At 30.9% G+C, this 13,555-nt stretch overlaps 3 protein-coding genes across 5 annotated transcripts; 2 read left to right on the forward strand and 1 right to left on the reverse strand.

Moving 5' to 3' along the window:
• Positions 1-40: 40 nt before the first annotated feature.
• Positions 41-4,110, reverse strand: LOC123909805 (cysteine-rich and transmembrane domain-containing protein WIH2-like). 3 transcript variants are annotated; one of them, XM_045960716.1, is made up of 4 exons: positions 3,782-4,110; positions 2,085-2,849; positions 1,757-2,009; positions 41-364 (listed from the first exon to the last, which is right to left on the reverse strand). In XM_045960716.1, exons 2-4 carry the CDS (start codon positions 2,134-2,136, stop codon positions 319-321), a joined length of 351 nt encoding a protein of 116 aa, XP_045816672.1. In that variant the 5' UTR covers positions 2,137-2,849; positions 3,782-4,110; the 3' UTR covers positions 41-318. The 3 variants fall into 3 exon arrangements, with proteins under 3 accessions (XP_045816672.1, XP_045816673.1, XP_045816671.1); XM_045960717.1 differs by having other exon boundaries at positions 3,733-4,110; XM_045960715.1 differs by having other exon boundaries at positions 3,658-4,110.
• Positions 4,111-9,296: 5,186 nt separating this feature from the next.
• LOC123910041 lies at positions 9,297-10,387 on the forward strand. Its single transcript, XM_045961068.1, has 3 exons — positions 9,297-9,539; positions 9,649-9,723; positions 10,038-10,387. Exons 1-3 carry the CDS (start codon positions 9,480-9,482, stop codon positions 10,242-10,244), a joined length of 342 nt encoding a protein of 113 aa, XP_045817024.1. The 5' UTR covers positions 9,297-9,479; the 3' UTR covers positions 10,245-10,387.
• Positions 10,388-12,089: 1,702 nt separating this feature from the next.
• LOC123908103 (protein SOB FIVE-LIKE 5-like) lies at positions 12,090-13,555 on the forward strand. The gene is made up of 3 exons (XM_045958632.1): positions 12,090-12,728; positions 12,845-12,921; positions 13,021-13,555. The coding sequence occupies exons 1-3, from the start codon at positions 12,291-12,293 to the stop codon at positions 13,028-13,030; spliced, it is 525 nt and encodes a 174-aa protein (XP_045814588.1). The 5' UTR covers positions 12,090-12,290; the 3' UTR covers positions 13,031-13,555.

Here is a 13,555-nt window from a genome sequence, read left to right on the forward strand (position 1 = left end):
ACAAACTAGGCTCCCGACAATTACAAAGATGTGTCGTAAATTGCTGCAATTGAACCCATTTTAATGTTTTATTTCATTGGCTTTCTGCTTTCACAAGGTGGTAGAGAGCAGGAGATTAAAGAACTACGGATTTAACTTGTTAACTATACAAAGCCCTATGAATTTGGCAAAGTTGTCCTTGAGAAGCAATAGTTCATGTTACTTATTTATAAAAAGAAACGGTCAACAAGGGGCAACACATGAAAGAAACTAGAAACAATTTTCATTGAGCTCAATGCTAAATACACTTCAATTCAATCTGTGCAGAGTAAACTCTTCTTAGAAGCAGGCATCCAATAGACAGCAACAGCAGAGAGCAGCACAACTGCATCAGTATACAAACATAAACAAACCAGTATCATCTGTTAAAAATATGTATCAGTCATATAAAGCAGCAAAAAATTGTTAGTAACTCTGTCTATAAACAGTTAAACACATTTGTTTTGATGTGAATCATAAGTATTGGACTTTGTTTATTTAATATATGTTTTAAATGTAGTATTTAAAAAAAAATGGTGAACTGAGATGAGGAAATTAACCACCAAAACAAAAACTCCTTACCCATCATGCCACTCGAAATATTGGAAAGTTTTCTCATCAAAATGAGATGAGATTTGAAAACAAATTATAAAAAGGGCATTCTTCAATCTTCTGCCAACTTATCTCTTTCACTTACATCATGTGCTTTACGCTTTCCCAATTCAATTTTATGTTCATCAATCTCGCTTTTCTGATATTTCAGTTGTAATTTAAGCTTTTCATGATCACGACAAATCCTTTTGGAAGTGAGCGCTGACACTAGACTGTAATTTCCTAATCCATTCACCATACTAACTTATCCTTTGTTGTTTGCTTGAATAGTATTGGTCAAATTGAATACAGGTTTATCATTCCTTGGAGTCCCTCCCTCCATATACAGGTTCATATATGGTTTTGGGGACGCCCATCTTTTTGGGACATGTCCAATGATGCTTTTCATTTGGTGCAAGGCATGCATAAAGACCCGACTTCAACTATAATAATTAGCCAACCAATCCTTTTTCCTAAAATGTGTCGATGCATATTCTATGCATAATTATGAAAGTCTTCCTAGTTTTTATTGAATTCTACAAATATAGTTGCAAAGTAACCTCCAAAATTTCATGGATGTTTGACTCGAATTGGTTTGAAACTGACCAAAGTCTCCCGATTAAAACAAACAAGGCATTTGTGAAAGGTTATTTGATCCGGGTTTGAAAGTACAAAAGCCTCTAAGTCACAATACCTAGATTGGGTGCACTCAGCACCTTGTGACTGCATGCAGTCAGTGAAATGAAGACAATCAAGACCGCTCAATTGAGATCATCAAGGTTCAATTTGGTTGGAGTCAAACTTGTATGGGAATATGGAGGTTACTTTAGAATATGGGGAAAACTTGAATAATGTAATGTTATTTGACATTTGAAAGAAAATAGTACCACTCTATAATACTATAGTACAAGAATTGGTTAATTAATACAGAGCAGAAGTCTTGGTCATTATTATTATTATTATTATTATTATTATTATTATTATTATTATTATTATTATTATTATTATACAGTACAATACACGTTTTGCCGGGAAATGGCGATGGAAATAACTGGTAAATCGAACGGATCTGACTCAACGATTCAAACAAATTATTGGAATGAATTAATACAATGAGAAAGAGAAAGAGAAAGAGAAGGTAACGTACCAGCCTTCTAAGCAACCAGGGCTCGATGAATTGTTGTTGTTATTATGATGATGAGGTGGTGGTGGTTGAGCGTATTGAGGAGCGTACTGAGGAGGATAACCTTGCGCTGGGTATGGTGGCGGTGGATATCCTTGCGGTGGATAACCCGGCGGAGGATATCCTTGCGGTGGATATCCTTGTGGTGGATATCCCGGTGGTGGTGGATATCCCGGTGGCGGATATCCTTCCTTTCCGTATCCCTCCGGCGGATAACCTAATAATCAAAAATCAAATTCATAATTGAATAATTAAACAAAATGAATTTGCATGCAGAGAAAATGTGAGAAACCTTGTGGCGGCGGAGTTCCGACGGGTGGCTGTTGTTGATTGTAATAACTCATTGGTGTTGTTATAATTGTTTGCTTTGTTGTTAAGGCAGTTATTAATTAATTAATAATAATACTAATATTTTGTCTTCGAAGAAGAAGAAGAAGAAGAAGACGATGATTGATAGTATAATAATAATGAATCAAAATCAATGATGTGTGGTGTGTGGGTGTAGGGGTGGACAACGGGCCGGTTTGGGTCGGTATGGGCCGAAAACCTCAAACCGGCCCAATCCACGGGTCATATCTACTGGCCCATATCGAACTGATTTTAGGGTTCGGGTAAAACGGGTTCGGGTCCAGCGGATAACGGGTCAAACGGGTGGTTTATTACGGGTTGAACCATTTGTGACCCAAATAATTTTTTTTAATGGGCCACATTCAATTTTAAATTAGGTTGTTTTGTCTCGTTTATTATGTAAATTGGGCCTTATTTTAATTTTTGATCTTTTTGTCTCATTTTTAGGATAATTTTAGATGGTTTTGTTTTTGCATGTCATTCTTTCTCATTTTTGTTGTATCATTTTAATTCTGGTCCAATTAAATTAACAAACTATATAAAATACATTCAATAACATTATATATTCAAACAAAACACTATTAAAAAAATATTACAACACTTAAAATCCATAAACACTTGAAGGAATTATTTCAATGCCAACATGACTTGTCAATTTCACTCTAAACTTTTTTTTTTCTTCATTCAAACCTCCAATCCTTAGAGTTTCCTGGAGAAAAGAAAAGGTTAAATTAAAACATAAATTCATGTATTATATTACAATTAATTCACTAAAAAGGTTATTAATATTACCTAGTTATTCTAAGAATAGAACTACCACTGTGTTTGTTTAGGTAGATTTACAAAAGAGAGAATTAAGAAAGAGAGAGATAACAAAGAAATTAATTATTTCTATAGTTTGGAAGAGGTGAGAAATAAGGAAAGAGAGAAATATAATGGTCAGTAACTGCCAAAAATAAATCTCTCCATATTAGGAGAGATTTGTGTGACAAGTAGTGAAATAAATAATTTTACAACAATACCCTCATTCAACTAGTTTATTTTCTTGTAAAAAAGGGTAAATTTGTTATTTTCTCATTTTTATTAATTTCTCTCTTCTCACTTTTCTATTCATCCAAACCATATAAAATTTTTATCCAATTTCTCTTCTATCTCTCTTCTCTCTTATTTCTCTCTTCACTATTTCTCTCTTCCCTATCTCTTTCGCATCCAAACATAGTGTACAAGTCAGTACAAAAACAAAATAACATATCTATTTTTTTTAGTAGGTTGTTAAATCACATATCTGGAAAAAATGAAAACAGAGGTTAAAGATCCTCAAACCCAAACTAAAAAATTAACAAAATAATTAGTCAAATAGTAACATGAAAAATCCAAAATTGAGAAATAGAAACTGAAATAACAAACCCTAACTTGAGCACCAAAAAACATGGAGATGTTGCTGCTTAATGATTAAAATACAACAAATAAAATAAAAACAAAAAAACTATAAGAGTTTAAAATAAATATATCACTACCTATCTCAATATACAACTTCACAGATCTATGGATCCAACAAGGACATATTGTAAGATCTGAAAAAATTTATATACCATATAGATCTGAAGAGAAATTTGTCGATCTAAAGATTATATTATTTACCATGTAGCCTCTTTGTTCCTCAACCATGAGCAGTTTTATATCTTACTTCTTGTGTAGGGATGATAGAAAAACAAAAAGAAGACTGTTAAGATTTGTGAAAACATAAAAACAACAAAATCCAGTAAATCAAACAAAGAAAAATTGATGAGAAGGATGGTAGATAATTTGAGTTTGACGGCAGTGGATGGATGGGACGGTTGAGAAAGAGTTGAGAAAACGGAGGAGAAGGAGGAGTGCACGGCGGCGGCTAGGGTTTGGCAATAGAAAAGAGAGAGTGAGAGAGGAAACAAAAGGAATTGGAAAATATTAAGCGTAAAAAAGTAAGGACTAAAAAGGATGTCATCATATTAGTAATAAAAAATAAAAATAAAATAGTAAACACGGTTCGGTTCGGGTATCCGTGGTTTCATTTTATTGAACCGGACCCGACCGTGTAAACTCACTAGAAACCGCAAAACAGACCCGTAAACCCGTTAAACCGTCCAGATCCAACCCAATTCGTTTTTTTATTTTCGGTTAGTGCGGGCTGGGCTGGTTTAAAGGGCCTTGTCCACCCCTATGTGGGTGTGATAATAGTGAACAAAACAAACTGAATCCTCATCATCACACGTCATCACTAGCGATTAAATTCAGTTAATCGGTTAATTAGTGGTAGGTACTAGTACTTGGGTGGAAGTGGAAGTGGGACACGGTGACGTCTGTCCAATACGCGTATTAAATTTAGTTTTTTACATATTTGACAAATTAAGTTTTGTAAAAAACAAAGTTTAGTTTTTTTCTTGAAAGGATAACTTGTTTTTTGTTGAACTCAATTCAACCATATGTATGGTTAAAGCAGTTTTATTTCAACAATAAAAATTCAATTAATTAAAGCATTCGGTACAATTTTGTCGCATTGCTTATTTTTAATTTATTTATTATCATTAAACTCTGGAAATTCTAACCGACCGTTTATCACCCTAAAAGGTTTAGGGCCCCAATTACACAACAAGCTAAGGAGCCAAACTGGACAATGATCAGATATATCACGGTCTCCGATCCATTGCCCCTTAGCACCATTCTTCTTCAAGAAACCCTCCGATAACAAGAACCTGTCTAAACGGCTCATAGCTTTACCGTATGGGGTAAACCAAGAAAACTTCTTCCCCAGCACAGGTATATCAATAAGCTTCATGTCATCCACAAACTCTCTGAAAAAGTTAACCTCACTCCTTCTTGTGGCAACACTACTTCCTTTTCTTTCAGATAAATGAAGAATAGCGTTAAAATCACCACAAATACACCATTCACTATTATCCCCTCTTATGAGATTCAATAAGTCTTCCCATAATTTTCTTTTGCCCGCTAAATTACAAGGAGAATACACATTAACAATGTTCACCCTCATACTCTCCCAATCAACACAAAGCTGTAACCATAAAAAATATTTAGCAATTTGAATAAGTCAGGGTTCCAGATTGTTAAAATACCTCCAGATGGTCCTACTGCCTCCTTTGCCACCCAATGAACATTACCCCCACAAATTATGAATAATAGAATCATCAAAATGTGCTTTATTGTAACATACATAAATCAATCACACCTTTTATGAAAAACTGACTCAACCTCCCCCTTTAATTTAATAAAAAAAATATTTTAGTTTAATAAAAAAATATTTTTAATTTTTATTGTCAAATCAAACGTCCTTTTAAACAAAAATATAAAAATATTAACTGCATATATTTTAGTTTAATAAAAAATATTTTTAATTTTTATTGTCAAATCAAACGTCCTTTTAAACAAAAATATAAAAATCTAAAAGTTAAAATCTCACCCTATCATAGTTTTGTCTCGAATTTTACACCAAAAATATGCAACAATATTTTTTTTGAGATACAAAAGAACAAAGAACAAAAGAATATACTCCTATCATAATTTTGCCTCGAATTTTACACCAAATATACAACAATATATCCTCCTTGTTTAGATTTATTTCCGTTAGATTTAAATTTATGAAATCATAATTTTACGGCTGCTAAAAAGATACGGCAATAATATATAATATATGGGTTAGAATAAAATGACATCAAGGTTTGACAGTTGACACCAAATCTCATCCACTCATTTTATTTACTCCAAAGTTTTAAAGTTATTACCAAAATAAGTAATGTAGACCAAATATTCTCTGTATTATTATAACTTAATTAAGAAAGGATCTTTATAATCATAAATGTATAATCAGACATTCCCAATTTGCTTTTCCAATTTTCTATTCTTATTTTTTTTTTGGTAAGGATTTTTTTTTTTTCTTTCTATTCTTATGATTATGATGATTATGGCTAGCTGTTTTGTTAAATTTTGTCTTTCTCTCGTGCTGGTATTTTTTTTTTTTGTCAAACATAATTAAATAAATTGTAATAAAAAAACACCTATTTATTATCTATACATATCTATAAAGAAGATACAAAAATTTTTGGTGTGAACTTTTCATAATATTAATAATATCTTTGATTATTTTTTTGAGTTTAATTGATATGCACCGACGGTGTAAATAGTTTTACACCATCGTCCAATAAATAACCATCATTTTGTCATGTCATATCAAGAAAGTGGGGTAAAGTGGGGTGATGTGGCGGAAAACATGGTTGGTATTGGTTGACAGTGTAAAATTATTTTACACCGTCGGTGCATATCAATTAAATCCTATTTTTTTTAGCGGCAAAAATTATATATTAACAAACTCACTATAATATAAGACATTTTTTTTTTCTTTGACATAAATTTACATACTAATAGACACAGACTGACGCATCCTGTCTAACCGCTAGTTCAGTATAAGAAAAATAAAAAATATATAATTTTTTTTCAATAAGAAAAAAAGAAAAAAAAAAAAAATGATTTGCTAGAACAAGTAAACAAATCATGGTATGATTTCAACTGAATTCTCGATTTTTAATTGTATAACAGGCATGATTTTTGTGTCAAAAAACTTAGGCATGATTTTTAATTTTTAATTATATAAATAAAAAAACATGATTTTGTCAAAATAATGATCGAATAAAAAAAGGGAAAATAAATAGGAAATTATATATGTTTGATTATGAATAATATAAAGATGATACATTATTTTTGGTGTGGACTTTTCATAATACAAATAACTAGTCCTAACATAAGACACATCTTATTTTTTTTAGTAGTAATAATTTTTTATTAATTAACAAACTCACCATAACGTAAGACATACTATTTTTGTTGACATAAATTAGACAATGACCCGCTAGTTTATGATAATAAAGATTCTTTTTAACTAGGTGATATAGAGAGTGCATTTGATTTGATGTACATTAATGACAATATAAAGATCCTTTTTTGGACTGTTTTGGTGCATTCCTAATATGACCAATGAGAATGCAGTGTTGACTTACTTTGAATTATATGATATAAACCACTTATATAGTACTTACCATGTACCTTTATATCTATTAATATTTCAATTAAGTCCCTATCATATTCTAAGTTACAAAATTACCCTAATGTTTAAATTGTTTTTAATTTTAATTGTGATGGTAAATCAATTAAAATTTAATTAAAACTAAAATTGAAAAAAAAAAAACAAAGTCGCATAAAATTGAAACCTTTGTTCATCGTGCATTCATCACCTGCTTCATCAAAGTCTAAAATTGAAACAAACAACAAAATCATAAAATCAAAATTTCTGTTCATCACCAACAAAAGCCACAACAACAACATCATCGTAATGCTTTCAAAAAGCATTACATTAGTTTGAGAGTCATAAGTAAAGGAATCCTCGCGTTAAGAAGAAACTGAAGTGTGATAAAATTGACGGTGCTACAAGACCAATTGAATTGATTTGTCTTCTAGCAATGGAAAAGAAAAGGGAATTGGATGCTAGCACTATATTATTTGATTGTTAGTGATAAGTGATAACGTGTTGAATGAAAATTGTCTGAGGCTAATGAAACTCAAAAGTAAACAAACATGCAAGGAATTGCTACGTGATTCAATTCGGTAGAACATTGGTTCGTGGATCGTGGAAAGCGCCGTTCATACTAGGAACAACCCTAGCGCCGTTCTGGTTATTTTTCTATTTTTGTTTTTTGTTTGTAATTTGTAAATGAATATTTACTAGATGAGGTACTCATATGCAATAAATAAAAGTTTGTTAATAAAAAAGACTCACCATAGACTTGCGCTGATGTGGGAATTAAAATGAATTTTATTGGTTAAAAAAAAGGACTGCATCGAAACCGTCCAAAAAGGGAATGTACCATAGAATCTCCCTAAAAAAAACTGTCATATATAAGACTTATACATATCCACTGAAACGGGGCTTATAAAAAAAATAAAAATCCAGCGAAACAGGAAATATTTTCTTTTGATGAATGAAACAGGAAATATTTTGTGTTAATAGTAACTAGTTAAAAGACCCGTGCATTCGCACGGGTCTATCGACTTTTATCCGATATTTAAAAATTTGTTATATAATATTGTTAAAATATAAGTGAAACTATTGTGTTATTTCTTGTAAACTTATTAAATGAATAAATTATCAATGACAAATATATATTCAATTTTTGATGTATCAGTGACAAATAATTGTCCCGTGTATATTCTTTATTAAAAATTTTAGAAATTTGATTAGGAATATATATTTAGTATAATTTAGTAAATTTTACAGTAATTAACTTTATTATATTTTTTTATAATAACTTTTTAATATTATTATTATTCAGGGCAATTAAGTAATTTGCTAAATTTTAAGCTAAAAAAAGTGAGTCAGTGCACCAAAAAAGAAAAGTAAGCAAATTCCGGTCAAACTGGGGTAATTTTAATTGAGATTAGCTAGCAACTGTGTTGGTAGTTAATATTTGGTAGCAAATCCTATATTTTCTTGTAGTTTTTTTTTTTTTTTTTATGAAAAATATTGTTTAGTTCATATCTATAATATGTTTTACTTCTATTTTTAAGCATGTTATCTTTTTAGTGTATTTATCTTATATTATTATTATTATATTTATTTTTTTAGTGAAATTTTTATGCATATAGATTGTTCTGGTTTGTTCCTATCTCAACTCTGTTTTGTTTCTATTTTTTAGCATATCGTTTTTTTTTTTGTATTTATCTTATATTATTTATATATTTTTTTGTATTTATCTTATATTCTTTTTATGTTTTTTTTTTTGAATTTATTTAGTGAAATTACAATGAAGGGTATAAAACTTGCAACGTGGTTAAAAGCAATAGGGATAATTTAGGAACTTTGATGGTAATCGATTTTAATATATTAGTAATAGATAATATAAAAACCTGTGAATGAACTTTCCATTTTTTCTGTTGATTTTCCATTTTTTTTTAATTTCTCCTTCCCTTCCCTCGTTATTTATTGGCCCGACTATGCACTGTGAATGAACATAAAAAACACAATAAATAAGTCACTCAAACATTTTGTCTGTTCTAGTACAGATTTTTTCTTTCTACGAAAGAATTGATTTTTACCACGCACACTATATTTATTTCCCTTTTAGATTTTGTATTATAAATAGTTATTGGGTTTGGATTAACCGTTATATAGTGCAGATTTTGCAAACAAAAGGTAGAATCTTTTGGAGATTTTTGGAGTAGCTTTTTCTACTTGGTAATTTGGAAATAGGTTTTGCTAGATCCATTGGAAGGAAAAGTGTAGCTTTTTTCCAAAAATATGGAAGATTTTAATAGTGCTCATATATCTTCTCTTGAAACTCTTCCTCATGATATTCTGGTAATTATTATTATCATGTAAATTAATTTAATCAATTTTTATTTTATTTTTTTTGAAGTTTTATTTGTGTGTTTTAATTATATATGTATATGTATATTCTGAATTTCAGTTACGTGTTTTGTGTGGTGTTGAGCATGATGATTTGGAGCAGCTTTTTTATGTGTCCAGAACAATTAGAAAAGCGGTACGTATAGTATTACTATTTAATTAATTTGTAGCATTGAGTTTGGTTTTTTTTTTGTTAGATAGTCTAGTAACTATAAATTTTACTCTTAAGGTGAATAAGTGATATGTTCGGGGTTCGAACCCGGTCAACGCATATAATATGCGATGTCCCTTACCAACTGAGTTAAGTTCATGAGGGTTGATTTTTGTATTTTAATTTAATGATTTATCGATTATGATTATTATTCTTTCTTTTTTGTTTTGGTGAAATGATTATTATTCTTTCTAGTGGGTAATTATTTGGTAATTATTGGATTTTATCTATCATCGCAGACACTAATTGTGGAGGAATTACATTTTAATTTTAGCACACCAAAAAATTATCACATTAAAGTTAAAAGTCCAAAAGCACCATTCATCGGAAAACAACCAAGAGAGGAGTCAAAGTTCAATTTGGAGGACTTCACCAAAAAAAGAAAAAAGATCAATATGAAGAAACTAAATGATATCTCGACGATATTGTTTTGTACCGCAAGTTGAATAGACCACGAAGATTATGAATAGATATTCTAGTTAAGAATTGATTTAGTTGAAAATTAGAGAGTATGAATTAGTATTAACTTGTTATCCAAGGATGATGTTGCCATATTATTTCACACCGTATATATTCACTAGCAAGTTTCTTCAACAAATTTATTGAGTATTATTGATTAGTTTAGCTTATTTGCAATCTTTTTCCATATACTTAATAGATAGAAATAAACAAAAGAAAGATTATGAGAATTTTGTTTGGAGTACACCCAATAATAATGGATGAATCTTGTTTTATCTTGTCTTGTAATAAAAAGTATGAATGACAATGGGGTGGGACATTGGTGGAGAGATGCAAATTACTTTTCATATCAGCTGTCAATTAGCATTAATAAGCAAATTATAGAATCATATTATTACTATAGAATCACAGCATTATTATAGTTTTAAATGAATTTCTATATTTATACATCTATATCTATATATGATGGAGGTGAGTCACTTATGAGTTATGACCGATACAACAAGTAGACCTAGCTAGCTCTGTCCTTTATTTCTTTTTTGAAGGACTACTCGTAATAATAATGTGATAAGGATTAACCATATTTGAACATAAACACGTGCACAACACCTTTTAAGATAAGAATCAAAAGCTCAAATTGCCTTAGTTAAATTTTGATTAAACCGTAAATAATCACCGTACGTACAATTTGTAGTTGTAAAGAATAATAATAATAGTAGACACGAGAGAGATGAGTATAGTATAGAGACAAGTGCGTGTGCACGTGCAGACATGTGTTTTAATATGTGGAAGCCCGCATTTGAAATATTATGCACACGTGCCCACATGCTTCTGTGAACTGAACTCACTCAAAGAGTAAATAAAATTCTTGTAAGTGAATGTGATCGCATGTGGATTCATAAAATCCCAGTCAACTACACTGTGCCCCAAATTTATTTTACACTCTTCATTGTAATTGTTCTGCCAAATCCCTTTTTTTTAAATTTTCCTTTATATCTATTTGCATGTATAGTAATAGAATTATAGAATCTCTCTTTTTTTCCCTCTCTCCCACACAGAGATGGTGGTGGTAGTGTTGATATTTACATTAGAAAATATAAATATATATATATATATATATATATATATATATATATATATATATATATATATATATATATATATATATATATGAAATGAGTGACTGACATAGTAAAAAACAAGGGGTACATTTTGCTTCTGCAATCTAAATACTGTAAATGTTACTCCCTAGCTATAAAAGAGTCCTATGAGTTATTATTTAATCGTCAGTCACACATGATGGGCACAAAAAAGGAAAAGGAGGTCACTAATTTGTGTTATTTATGTCCATTTCATTTCCACATTTGATCACAAGTCAGATTCATTTATGTATGGTATACTAAATAAAATCTCAATTTAATTTTAAAGGACCACTTTCGGGTCCAATCTAACTAATATGGATTGCTCTAATTAACTATACAAAAAATCATATCTTGATCTAACTCAAATAAATAGTAGTAGTAATGAACAACATAAATAGTACAGTAGTTAGTAAAGTAGTATCGGTGAAGGGGATAGGGGTGGTGTGGTGTGGTGACCATACATACATACAGTGCATCGCTGTCTATAGCAGCATGTGATGTCAAGGACTTAGCTTGTGTGTTTATGTTATGCTTATAATGTGAAGAAGAGGAGAGTGAGGACAAAACTAGTTTAGTTTAGGATTTGAGTTCGATTCTCTTGATTTTCTCCACCACCACCTATCCACTATTCTTTCAATTTTTATCCAACTCCTTCTCATCACCCCAAACCAAAACTAAACTAGAAAAGTGACACATTGCCACATACACTTTTTATAATAAATAATAGGATATGGTCATGTGAGAGCTTGATATATACAAGTTAATTAATTACTATAATTTATAATAATTATATAGTATAGTTAGTTTAACTCTTTTTTACCGCAACTCTTTCATTTCAACATAAATTGAAGCTATCTAGTCCAAGATAGTGAAACACACAGACAGGATCATATGGATGCAGTGGGTTCAGAATGCAGTAGTGGGTGTGAGTCTGGTTGGACTCTATACCTGGATCACTCTTTCAATGCCTCACAATCACATACACCTTCATTTGGATGTTATGAGGAAACTACTAAACACAAAAAGCTCCAAAATGAGGACTCTGATGAAGAGGATTTGTCAATGATTTCTGATGCTTCTTCTGGTCCTCCACACAGCGACTCTTACTTCAATGCACAACACTACTCTGCATCCAAGCCAGAAAAACTGGCAAAGAGAAGTAAAAAGAGACAGAGAGTTCAAGAAAATATTCAGCTGCAGCACCTTGATGACACTGCTAGCTCTCCTCTCTTTCAGAACAACAGTGTTACTCCGACAACCCAACAAACAACTTCAACGACCGAGAGTATGGTAGATTATTCACAAGGTTTTTCTGCTACTTATTTTGAGGTATGTGTCGTGTTCTTTCTTTGTTTCCTTAAAAGTTACATTTCTACTTAATTGGTTAGAAGTTACTACTTACTTGTATATGTTATATTTAAAGTCATTTGTGCTCTTGCTTGCAGGAGCGATCCTCAATGCAAGACCAATTTGGTTTTTTACAACCATCTCTATCACAAAATGAAGAAGCTCATATCAACAAGTAAGCACTGCTTCTTCTTCTTCTGTACATTGAATAAAAGCTTGTGAGTAGTTAAATTATGATTCCAATTGTAATCATTCGTTTGCATTATGTGTTTAGCAAATGGTAAGGAGGGAAAGAGATGGAAATGATATGAAGACCAGTTGATTCAGTTCCACTAATGACTCTTTTGCTGTTGAAGTTGTTGGTGTTAAAGTTACTGAACGAAGATCAATGGAAGGCAGAGAAGGGATTCTATGATGGTTCAGAAGGATTTTTTTTCCCCTTCTCTTTGCTGTGTTTTTATCTTCTGTTTTGGCTGTCGATGCAATGAGAAACAACCTCAAAGGAAAATTTAGAAATAACTTTATTTTTTGTTTTCTTTCATAATTTTATTTAATTCTGTTGTGGATGAATTGAATAGTGCACACAGGACATGATAGTAAGTTAGGCAGGTTCTGTATAAACATGTTGAATCCTTGTTTTATGAAATGCATACAACATTTCCACATTAAGAGCTATCTATAAATGCAAATGCATGGCTAGATTTGAGTGCATAGCAGATCTTGATCTTGTGTAATTGTCTCTGTAATGTATTCAAAATCCATGGTAGCATAGCCAGAGGTAGATGCTTTCAGTGCATTGGAAATGTAAA

This window comes from Trifolium pratense, linkage group LG2 (genome assembly GCF_020283565.1).
Source record: "Trifolium pratense cultivar HEN17-A07 linkage group LG2, ARS_RC_1.1, whole genome shotgun sequence".
Lineage (NCBI taxonomy): Eukaryota > Viridiplantae > Streptophyta > Magnoliopsida > Fabales > Fabaceae > Trifolium > Trifolium pratense.

Coding starts and splice junctions, on each gene's coding strand:
- LOC123910041 (XM_045961068.1), top strand. CDS start 9,480: ATGGAAGATTTTAATAGTGCTCATATATCTTCTCTTGAAACTCTTCCT. Junction 9,540..9,648: donor CTCTTCCTCATGATATTCTG/GTAATTATTATT, acceptor TCTGAATTTCAG/TTACGTGTTTTGTGTGGTGT. Junction 9,724..10,037: donor CCAGAACAATTAGAAAAGCG/GTACGTATAGTA, acceptor CTATCATCGCAG/ACACTAATTGTGGAGGAATT.
- LOC123909805 (XM_045960716.1), bottom strand. CDS start 2,136: ATGAGTTATTACAATCAACAACAGCCACCCGTCGGAACTCCGCCGCCA. Junction 2,010..2,084: donor CGGAACTCCGCCGCCACAAG/GTTTCTCACATT, acceptor TTTGATTATTAG/GTTATCCGCCGGAGGGATAC. Junction 365..1,756: donor CCTGGTTGCTTAGAAGGCTG/GTACGTTACCTT, acceptor ATACTGATGCAG/TTGTGCTGCTCTCTGCTGTT.
- LOC123908103 (XM_045958632.1), top strand. CDS start 12,291: ATGGATGCAGTGGGTTCAGAATGCAGTAGTGGGTGTGAGTCTGGTTGG. Junction 12,729..12,844: donor TTTCTGCTACTTATTTTGAG/GTATGTGTCGTG, acceptor TCTTGCTTGCAG/GAGCGATCCTCAATGCAAGA.